At 48.6% G+C, this 11,902-nt stretch overlaps 1 protein-coding gene across 1 annotated transcript; it reads right to left on the bottom strand.

Moving 5' to 3' along the window:
* Positions 1 to 609: 609 nt before the first annotated feature.
* Positions 610 to 4,041, bottom strand: LOC308365970 (hereditary hemochromatosis protein homolog; the record flags this gene model as incomplete). The annotated part of the gene is made up of 5 exons (XM_080839605.1): positions 610 to 653; positions 1,396 to 1,506; positions 1,783 to 1,974; positions 2,748 to 3,023; positions 3,768 to 4,041. The coding sequence occupies 5 exons, from the start codon at positions 4,039 to 4,041 to the stop codon at positions 610 to 612; spliced, it is 897 nt and encodes a 298-aa protein (XP_080695731.1).
* Positions 4,042 to 11,902: the final 7,861 nt, after the last annotated feature.

Raw genomic sequence — 11,902 nt, 5'->3', positions numbered from 1 at the left:
TTCAGGAGAGTAGAGCCTGAGGGTGTGGGGATGGTGTTCAGGAGAGTAGAGCCTGAGGGTGTGGGGATGGTGTTCAGGAGAGTAGAGCCTGAGGGTGTGGTGATGGTGTTCAGGAGAGTAGAGCCTGAGGGTGTGGGGATGGTGTTCAGGAGAGCAGAGCCTGAGTGTCTGGTGATGGTGTTCAGGAGAGCAGAGCCTGAGTGTCTGGTGATGGTGTTCAGGGGAGCAGAGCCTGAGGGTGTGGGGATGGTGTTCAGGAGAGCAGAGCCTGAGGGTGTGGGGATGGTGTTCAGGGGAGTAGAGCCTGAGGGTGTGGGGATGGTGTTCAGGAGAGCAGAACCTGAGGGTGTGGGGATGGTGTTCAGGGGAGTAGAGCCTGAGGGTGTGGTGATGGTGTTCAGGAGAGCAGAGCCTGAGGGTGTGGTGATGGTGTTCAGGGGAGTAGAGCCTGAGGGTGTGGTGATGGTGTTCAGGGGAGTAGAGCCTGAGGGTGTGGGGATGGTGTTCAGGGGAGCAGAGCCTGAGTGTCTGGTGATGGTGTTCAGGGGAATCCTGAGTGTCTGGTGATGGTGTTCAGGAGAGCTGAGCCTGAGGGTGTGGGGATGGCGTTCAGGGAATGTCATCCGTTACAACTTTCTTGTACCCTGCAGAACCTGTAACATCAGATCAACATCCATCAGACACTAAAGTCACAAAACAGAATCCCACTGACCCTGCTCTGCTCTGACCCTAACCGGTTCCTTCATCACCAGGGCCTCTGCGGTTGGCCAGTGTGTTTGTGTGTGTGTGTGTTTGTGTGTGTGTGTGTGTGTGTGTGTGTGTGTGTGTGTGTGTGTGTGTGTGTGTGTGTGTGTGTGTGGTGTGCCTGTCCTCCTAGTGTGTGTGTGTGGTGTGCCTGTCCTCCTAGTGTGTGTGTGTGTGTGTGGTGTGTGTGTGTGTGTGTGTGGTGTGTGTGTGTGTGTGTGTGTTTGTGTGTGTGTGTGTGTGTTGTGCCTGTCCTCCTAGTGTGTGTGTGTGTGTGTGTGTGTGCCTGTCCTCCTAGTGTGTGTGTGTGTGTGTGTGTGTGTGTGTGTGTGATGTGCCTGTGCTCCTAGTGTGTGTGTGTGTGTGTGTGTGTGGTGTGTGATGTGTGTGTGTGTGTGTGTGTGGTGTGCTGAGAGTACTGGGGCTTAGTGAGTACTGTGGCAGGTAGGAACTACACACTGCTGGTTGTGTTTTGTTCATCCAGAAAGGAGGGTAATGATGCCATTAAATACAGACTCACCCTTCCAAAAGCAATACATGTAATGGGCACTGATCAGGACATTTACATTTAGTCATTTATCAGACGCTTTTGTCCAAAGCGACGTACAGGACCAGAAGTGAGGGTTATAATGTCATTAAACTGAGACTCACCCTTCCAAAAGCGATGAATATAATGTAAACTAATCAGGATGAGAAGGGCGCTCCCGACCAGAACTCCGACCACAGGTAGGATCATATCCGGCTCTTCCAGCAGACGCTCATCTGGGAGACAGAGGCAATAGGCACTGGAGTCAATACAGTGTCAGGAGGAAGGCAAGTTTGTAATTTAATCAAAACACACACACACACAGACACACACAGACACAGACACATACTCGTGCACACAGACACACATACAGACACGCACAGACAGACAGACACACACACACACACGCAAACACAAACACACACACACACACACACACACACACACACACACACACCCACGGACACACACACACACACACACACACACACACACAAACACAAGTGTCTTACCCCATGGGACAGAGAAGTTGACAGCATCGCTTTCAATTTCGCATCGATATGTTTGGGCCCTGTTGGTGCTGATTTGGACCTGGAGTCGAGTTTGAACTGTTTCGTCTCCATTAGGAAGGGGCCCGGTCCGCTGAAGCCCGTGTTCTATAGGCACCCCATCTTCTGTTAGGCGGATTCTGAGTCCTGATAGGTCTGAATGTGTCACATGACACGATAAAGATATGCCAGCACTTCCTGTGATAAATTTGGCATTCAGGCGGACCTCTATATCTGCAAAAAACAGGAGATGGTTTTTTTTATTATTATTTATATTTAAACACCTTTAAGTTTAATTATCATATTTATATTTAAACATCTCTGTAGACTTAATTATCACATTTATATTTAAACACCTCTGTAGACTTTATTGATTACATTTATATTTAAACACATCTGAAGGCTTTAATTATCACATTTACATTTAAACACCTCTGAAGGCTTTAATTATCACATTTATATTTAAACACCTCTGTAGACTTTATTGATTACATTTATATTTGAACATCTCTGTAGACTTTAATTATCACATTCCTGGCAGAGAGTAAGGAGTAAGTCATTAGATTAGATACGTTTTGTGTAGTTTAGTTAAATTTGGACTAGATCATTTTTTTATTTTATTTTTATTTAGTTTGGGTTATCTAGATCACAAGGATCCCAGGAGCGAACAGGTTGTGGGTCAGACACTAAAGATGTCCGACCCTGTTTGGCTGCTTGCTTGAGCCACGGCGCTCTCCTCTGCTGGACCATGCAGTGTGTGTGTGTGTGTGTGTGTGTGTGTGTGTGTGTGTGTGTGTCTGACCCTGTTTGGCTGCTTGCTGGAGCCAGGCTGCTCTCCTCTGCTGGAACATGCGGTGAGTGTGTGTGTGTGTGTGTGTGTGTGTGTGTGTGTGTGTGTGTGTGTGTGTGTGTGTGTGTGTGTGTCTGACCCTGTTTGGCTGCTTGCTGGAGCCAGGCCGCTCTCCTCTGCTGGAACATGCGGTGAGTGCGGGGGCAGTCGCTCTGCCCAAACGCCCCGTACACGTGGTTCCCGACGCTCTGCCCGCTCCACTTCACCGCCACCGGGCCGGCCAGGTCCGACAGCGCCGTCCACTCCAGAGTCTGGGGTTCAAAGGTCAGGAAGTCCCTACCATTGACAGCCCACTCATCGAAGGCAATCACTCCAGAGCTGTTGATGATACAACCACGGCGTCTCTGAAGAAGGTCTGCAATAGTTTCAACCATATTTGAAGTTAAATGATTTCATTTTAATATGAATGCAACATATTTACAATGGTCATGTGTGCTAGGGTTATCACATTGACGACTCCTCCGCTGTCCGTCGGGGTGCTGTTCGCCCCGTTGGGATTTATTTTTCGATAATGACCTCCGGACAATACATTATCGCTTACTTAATATGAATGCAACATTTTAACATATAATGGTAATTTCCTAGTGACATTTAATGTTCATGTATGGTTGACATACCACATAGTAATGTACAGTAACACAGACAGTTTTATATATCACTACATGCCTCTGAATGCCCCTCTGCGATTACCACCACTTACTGTTCTCCTTGCACTGCTAAATGTAACACATACATCTCACAGGATGTTTTTTGCACTACCATAACCTCACTTTTTAAGAAAACTTATGCTGCTGTACGTGTATCTTTATTTTTCTTCTTAGTATTATGTAATGTCTTATCTGTATGTTCTACTAATTATTAAGTAATGTCCTCTCTTATCTGTTGTGCACTTTATATGTTTCACCGTAGGAGAGTGGGAAACATTCTATCGATTACTTTGTATGTCTTGACATGTGGAGTAATTGACAATAAAACTAATTTCACATGTATACTTTTTCTATTGCTTTTGTTCCGAGTGTCACCAGCCTGGCATTGGGACACACACACACACACACACACACACACACACACACACACACACACACACACACACACACACCTGCGCTCTCCGTGATCATGTTGTCTATCTCCCCCAGCATCTTGTTATGCACGTAGTACTGGTCCTTGCAGTACTCCTCCCTCTCCAGCAGGTCCTGGGCGCTAAACGTGTGTGCTATCCACTCCTGCCGCGGATGGTCTCGCAGCGCAGGACTCTCGCAGTGGAAGACCACCACGCCGTTCAGCAGTGTTGTCTGGTGGAAGTGCTGAAGGCCTCTTGGATCTCCATACACCAGGTACTGGAACTCCAGAGAGTGAGTGTCTGGGAAAGACATGGAGCAGCTGAAGTTACGTGTGTGTGTGTGTGTGTGTGTGTGTGTGTGTGTGTGTGTGTGTGTGTGTGTGTGAGTGTGTGTGTGTGTGTGTGTGATCTCGATACACCAGGTACTGGAACTCTAGCGAGTGAGCGTCTATTGTCAAATCTGGACCTGATGACCATCAAAACATCTTAGAAGTATTGAGTAATGTTTGATCAGAAATGACCTAAAGTTTTTTCCACAAATAGTTATTTAGTTATTTGATAGTTATGTCTAAATTAAAACGCCCAACTTTCTAGTAAATGCATAAGGCAGACTGACCTCCAATTTAAGAACAATTCAACAACAAAAATAAATCCTTTCAGGGCGAAACAAGCGCCTTTCTGGATTTCTTTTCCCATACAGAGCGGCAGACTATACATTATCCTTCACAAAACGTTATATAGAGCAGCAGACTATACATTATCCTTCACGAACGTCATACAGAGCAGCAGACTATACATTATCCTTCACGAACGTCATACAGAGCAGCAGACTATACATTATCCTTCACGAACGTCATACAGAGCAGCAGACTATACATTATCCATCACGAAGGTCTATTTATTATCCTTTACGAACGTCATACATACCTGCAGCAGCTGACACAGGCATGAAGATGAGCAGACAGACCAGGACCCAGCACCCGCCCGTCGTCCCCAGCAGAGATGACTCCATCAGGGCGTCCTCACGCGGTCCCTCTGCCATCTCTCTCTCTCCCACTTTAAATCCTTAACCGTGTTCAGAACCGGTCACCAGGCGATTGCAACTGAGTTCTCAGTGTGAGGATCACCTACCTGAGTAGCATGTTGTGTATTTACCACTGTCAGGATCCTGCTTCCACACCTGACTGATGTGTTTTGCAAACTGTCCCTGAGAGGATTACACTGCCACACCCAAGAGACCTGTCCTCCATGCCCCTGAGCAGAGAGACACACACACACACACACACACACACACCTGACCACACCTGACAGGATTCCACTGCCCCGCCCAAGTGAGGGTACCCCCCCCTGAGGCACCGCCTACACACCTATGTCACATTGCAGCAGGGTGCTATTGAGTTCTTTGGTTTCCACACACACACACACACACCTATGTCACATTGCAGCAGGGTGCTATTGAGTTCTTTGGTTTCCACACACACACACACACACACACACCTATGTCACATTGCAGCAGGGTGCTATTGAGTTCTTTGGTTTCCACACACACACACACACACACACACACACACACACACACCTATGTGTCACATTGCAGTGGTGTGTTATTGAGCTCCTTGGTTTCCTAACCTCACCTGTCAGATGCAGACGTGCAGCAGCTATAAAATGAAAGGTATGCATCAGCTGGGAGGAGCCAAACCCCATGGGCCAATCAGAGAGCTCTGTGAAAACATCCTGTGCTGGACTTGCAATCAGCAATCTGATCAGCAAAATACTGGATGAGTGAGCGCGCGAGTGTGTGTGTGTGTGTGTGTGTGTGTGTGTGTGTGTGTGTGTGTGAGCGCGCGTGTGTGTGTGTGTGTGTGTGTGTGAAGGACCTTTTTGGGATGTGGCGACTCGACTGAGTGAAGGGGTTGGGAAAAAACACTGCACAGGGGATGGTGGCTTTTGTATACAAAATATATCTATTTATTAACAGAGGAAATATATTCCCCAACATATGTGCCCAAGAAATGAAACGTACGTACAGGCGTACTCAAAGGCTTTTAAAATCACCTGCACTTGGGTCCCTGCCTGTCCTAATGGAGTCCTAATCGCAGGAACCTCCTCGACCAAAGCCAGGCCCTAAAACATGCACAGTGACTTAGCCTGAAGCTAAGATCATACACAGGCCTTAAAGAAAACAAACACATACACTAGGCACACAGACAAGGCAAACAGACCAAACACAGAACAGAGGCACAACAGACACAAAACAAGGCCAACAGTAACCACACAACTAGTTACAAAACACTTCTCCTCACATCAGGGAAGTGTTTTACCTTATACCTCAATACAAGTCCTCGTTCTCAGTCTTTCTCAGCCAGTCTCTTGTTTATAAATGAGGCACCCTTTAAATAGGGCACAGCCACGTTGGCTTAATTGGCTCCAATATTGGGAGCAGGTGAGCCCAGCCACAATCATTATGGGGGTGGAGTCCAAAAGTATTAAAGGGCCGCATTCCTTTTTGCCACGGTGAGAAGGGGGAGAATTCACCTTCTCACAGTGTGTGTGTGTGTGTGTGTGTGTGTGTGTGTGTGTGTGTGTGTGTGTGTGTGTGTGTGTGTGTGTGTGTGTGTGTGTGTGTGTGTGTGTGTGTGTGTGTGTGTGTGTGTGTGTGTGTGTGTGTGTGTGTGTGTGTGTGTGTCTGTGTGTGTGTGTGTGTGAGAGAGAGAGTGAGCGAGCATGCGTGTCATAGTGCCTTTGGGTCCTTCTCCATTCTCTCTGGACAAACACATGCACACACACACGCACACATACAATCAAACACCCATATGCACACACACAATCACACACCCATATGCACACACACATTCATACACACTCCAGTCTCTCTGGACACACACACACACAAACACACTCACACAAACATCCACCGCCTCCATGCCCCTGAGCAAACACACACACACACACACACACACACACACACACACACACACACACACACACACACACACACACACACACACACACACACACACACACACACACACACACACACCCCTCAGCAGATCCAGAAACACCAGATTCTCTTCAAGCAGATTTACTATGGTTGTTCTGGGAAGGAAGCTGATGCAGCTGTCATGGTAAAAAGTGACCGGGGGCGAAAAAGAGCCCGGGTGATGTACTATTGGCTTTCGAACGACTCTTGAGTGACAGTTGCTATACAAACGCTAGCATTACGTAACCCGGACACCACGTAGCCCAGACACTTTTTGGTCTATCAGTCAGAGAGTCTCAAGAGTCGTTCGAAAGCCATCAGCTACTTTTTAGTCGCTTCATATTGTGCCTCACTACTACTAGAGCCCAGGTGATGTAATATTGGCTTTCGAACGACTCTTGAGTGACAGTTGCTATACCAACGCTAGCATTACGTAACCAGGACACTTCTTGGCTATCAGTCAGTCTCAAGAGTTGTTCGAAATCCACTTGCTACTTTTTTAGCCTCTTAATATTGCCTGCTGGTCTCCTGAAAGTAAGCACATATCAACAGATTTCGCCCCTAGCATCTCTATAGCGTTTAGCATTTCCTCGTTGTGCGACGATATTAAGTAACTAATGACTTTCAAACAACTCTTGAGACTCTCTGACTGATAGCCAAAAAGTGTCGGGGGGTACGTAGTGTCCGTTTAGGCACAATAAAGCATTCCGTTTTAGCTACACCTGCCTGCTTCCGTTTTAGCTACACCTGCCTGCTTCCGTTTTAGCTACACCTGCCTGCTTCCGTTTTAGCTACACCTGCCTGCCCCGGTCACTTTTTACCATGACCCAGCCAACATGTATTATATTGAAATAAAGCTTTAAAGCCAACTTCTATCATATTGAACTTTAGTATGTGTGTGTCTATGTTTGTCTCTCTCTTCTATCAAAATTGAATTATAGCGTGTGTGTGTGTTGTGTGTGTGTGTGTGTGTGTGTGTGTGTGTGTGTGTGTGTGTGTGTGTGTGTGTGTTTCTCTTTTATCATATTGAACTATAGCATGTGTGTACATATACGTGTACGTGTGTCTGGGTCAGCTTGTGTGTTTTTATCTGTGTGTGTGTGTGTGTGTGTGTGTACAATTTTTTCAGTGTGTATGTGTACGTGGGTCTGTGTGCGTGTGTGTGTGTATGTGTATGTGTATGTGTATGTGTATGTGTACTTGGGTCTGTCTGTGTGCGTGTGTGTGGGTGTGTGTGGGTGGGTATTTTTCTGTGTGTGTTTAGGCGTTCCACAGTGCACAGGCTTATGGTAAACTAGTTAATTGTAAGATCGGAAACATTCCAAACGTACAACACCCACGCCATGACGAACCATATCCATTTTTAGATTTTAAACATTCTCCATTCTGAGAGGCTGTCAGCTCAAAGGCCCTGGTCTATAATCACTCCCCTGTCTAACTGCCACCTGTCAATCAAGTATCCATAAGACGGCATGAATGCATGCATGTGTTTGGGAAGAACAGAATCATCTCTCTGTATGCTCTTTGATCACATCTGGCAGCACTGTTTACAGCGTCACAGCTCTGGAGATATGGACATGCTACAACCCCGAAATTCCACATTTACAGATTCAGGCTCAGACAACAAGGTTATCCAATACCAGAGTGGGGTTACATGAGGATATTAGACATGAGGATATTACCCCTGTGGGATTTCAATACCAGAGTGGGGTTGCATGGAAAATCAACAATTTCTTTATCTGATCAGAGTCCCTGGACTTTATTTAACCTCAAAACGTCATGAAATGTCTAACATAATGAGTAAATTAGGCATATAAAAGATGGTGTCTCAGGAGTGACACTAACAACCCTCTACAACTACTACTACTGCTACTACTGCAAATGGTACTAATGCTTCTACAAAACAACTGACAACTGTGTGTTAGAGAGTGAGTGATGTTAATGATGAGAGCTGTTGTGAAAAAGGCTTCTCAACCAGCTGCATCTAGCTGAGGCACCCCGCTGTTTGGGCCAGTCACAGGACCTGGGGTCCAGGCAGAGGTCAGCCTATCAGCTGATCCCTAGGTTCTGTGGGGGTCGTAAACAGTAGAGTGCCACTGTCTATTTGGCCACCACCAAGACAGTTTCAAAGGAAACCCCACATATCTCAGTGGACAGTTTCAAGACTCCCCCTGAGGCATGTCCTGACATGTCTCTCAGCCCCTCACCCTCTATATAAGCCCGACCTTCTCTCTGGCCAGTGTGTGGGAGCAGAGCTGGAGAGAGGAGCATCAAGGAGCTTGTTGGACTATTCATTTAATCATTCAGAGACATTCACTTGCCGTGCGTCATTGAGAACGTGAGTGTTTGTGTATATGGGTGTTATTTACTTGGTCGGTTTCATCGTGTATATATATTCATTCTTGTTGTGCATAATTGTAAATATCTGTATGTCTTGTTATTATCATTCATAGAAACCACGGATCATTGTCTCATTCAGTTCACTGTTCACTTCATCATCTCTTCACTTCATGTGTGTGTGCAATAAACCTTCATCATCATTGGACTTTGGCATCATCCATTCTTGTTCTGACCGGACAGACCTGTGGCGATTGTAACCAATTCATTCAATCAGCTATACAGTCCTTTCTGGGGATTCAACTACATCCCCTATTTTATATGGTCCTTCGAGCCGGATTCTTTCAATTGCTACAGTCAAGATGTCATTGCCCAGAGGGAACACCCGTGCTCGCCGTGAGGGACATCAGCCCCGATACTTGGATGAATACTTGGTGGACCTTCCCAAACGTCACTTGCCACACACACTCTCTGACCAAGCCGTTGGTGGATCCAGCAGTCACAGTCATGTGGACTCTCTAGCTCCACCTGCTGGACATCAACAGTCAAGCCCACTCCCAGAGGCATTCCTTTCAGCACTTAGGGAGATGAGGGATGACAATCTCCAAGCAATGAGGGAGATGAGGGATGATTACCAGCATTTCAAGATGGACATGCAACAGATCGTCCAAGCCCTTTCACCGCGTTCATCAGAAGCACCACCAGCGCCACCCACCAGCTTCGCTGCCCCATCAGGAGGACGACCCCACGTCGCAGACAGTGGGGTATCCTATTCCAGGCTCCCTTACCCGGACTTCTCGTCCACACCGCTGACAACCAGGCAGCCTATCATTCAGCCAGGGGATGACCTGCGAGATGTGCCGTGGCCTGCGTCACACCATTCTCCACTGGTAGTCCAACCAGCTGATGACACGTTCCCGCCACCACCTCCGCCAGTGTCATATCATGACATGGTCAGCGCGGCGACGCAGAGATCACCGTGGCAGGTGCCACGCCCACATCATCCGCCACCACAGCTTGTGGCTGAGCTGACTGACCATATGCGGAGCATGCATATGCGTCCAGAGCACAGCCCGGCTACTCAGGCACCACCATCTCAGGTACCAACACCGCAGTACATGGTGCCATTCACGCCTCCTCGCACATCATCAGCTGGTCATCATAACCCAGCATACCCGGCTGCTGGACTGAGGCCACTGGGGCAGGGTCCTTATGATGGGTCCCCTACTCCTCCCCGACGAGAGAGCACCTACAGAGGACCAAAGCCTCACATCCCGTGCTTCACAGATGAAGACCCCCGCCAGTTTGCCCGCCTGAAGCTGGCATTGGAGAACATCCTGCCGGCGGATGCAACTGAGCGGTTCAAGTACCAGATCCTGGTCGACCACCTGAAGCTGGAGGATGCTTTGTTGATAGCAGACTCCTACAGCAACAGCCGCCACCCATACACCAACACTATGTCATCACTCGCAGAGCTGTATGGCCAGCCACACAGGCTGGCTCTGCAGCGCATCAATGAGGTCCTGTCTGAACCTCCAGTCAAGAGCAGTGACAGCAGGGGGTTCCGCCTGTTCGCACTAAAGGTGCGGGCCCTTGTGGGGATGTTGGACCAGCTGGGAAAAGAAGGGCGAACAGAACTGGAGTGTGGGTCACATGTGTCACGTTTGCTGTCAAAGCTTCCACATGACCTGCGCACCCAGTTCAAGCGTTACATCGACCCCATGCGGACACCAATTCCCACACTGCTGGACTTTTCTGAGTGGCTGGAGAGGGAGGTCCGAGTGCAGCAGGATGAGGTGCCATTCATCCAATCCAGAGCACCGCTGGAAGAGCCACCTGACCGCCAGAGGGGCGCCAGGAGGGATCAGAGCCCAGCCGCACGCTCCACCACTGTCCTGCTTGGGTGTGACTCCCCTGTTAAGGCAGTGGTATCAATCAAGTCAACACAGCCCCCACTTCGGAAGACAGAGCACCCGCAGAAGTACTGCCCTTTCTGCAACATCACCCAGCACTATTTCAATCAGTGCACATCCTTCAAGCAGCTGACCAAGGATCAGAAGGTCAGCTGGATCACAACAGGGAAACGATGCTGGAGGTGTGGGAGAGACCATCCAACCGTGCAGTGCTACCTCAAGGCCAGATGCCAGACTTGCAACCTGACGCATCTGGAAGTGCTGCATGAGGTCAACATCACACCGGAGAAGCCAGCCACCACCATTCATCAGCCAGTAACATACTTCCTCGATCATGCAAGGAGAGGTGGTAGTGTGCTGCTGAAACTGGTGAAGGTGTGCCTGTTCAATGGCAATACCAAGATGGACACATACGCCATCTTGGACGACGGTTCCGAGCGCACCATGCTGCTACACAGCGCGGCTCAGGAGCTGGGCCTTCAAGGACGGAGTGAGGAGCTGGCACTCAGAACCATCCGTCACGACATCAAGTCAGTGCCAGGGAGGTCAGTGTCCTTTTCCGTGGCATCAGCCAGTCAACCAGACAAGCGGTTTAGGATAGAGCAGGCTTTCACCTCATCAGAGCTTGGCCTCTCTACCCACTCATATCCGCTCAGAGCCCTGCAGAAGGCCTATCACCACCTCAGAGGTCTGCCTCTGCAGTCATTTCATCAGGCCCAACCGCTGCTCCTCATCGGGTCTGACTACCCTCATCTCATCACCCCAGTTGAGCGGGTGCTACTCGGCCCACCAGGTGGACCGGCTGCACTGAAGACACGCCTCGGTTGGACACTGCAAGGCCCGGCCAAGGTACCTTTGCATCAGTCCTCCACCCCTCAGTGTCTACTCACTGGGACTCATCCTCCAACTGCTCAGCTGCTTCATCACATGGCTCAGCCCTGGCA

Source organism: Sprattus sprattus (assembly GCF_963457725.1).
Source record: "Sprattus sprattus genome assembly, chromosome: 5".
Classification (NCBI taxonomy): domain Eukaryota; kingdom Metazoa; phylum Chordata; class Actinopteri; order Clupeiformes; family Clupeidae; genus Sprattus; species Sprattus sprattus.
This window is presented reverse-complemented; position numbering and strand designations above follow the sequence as displayed.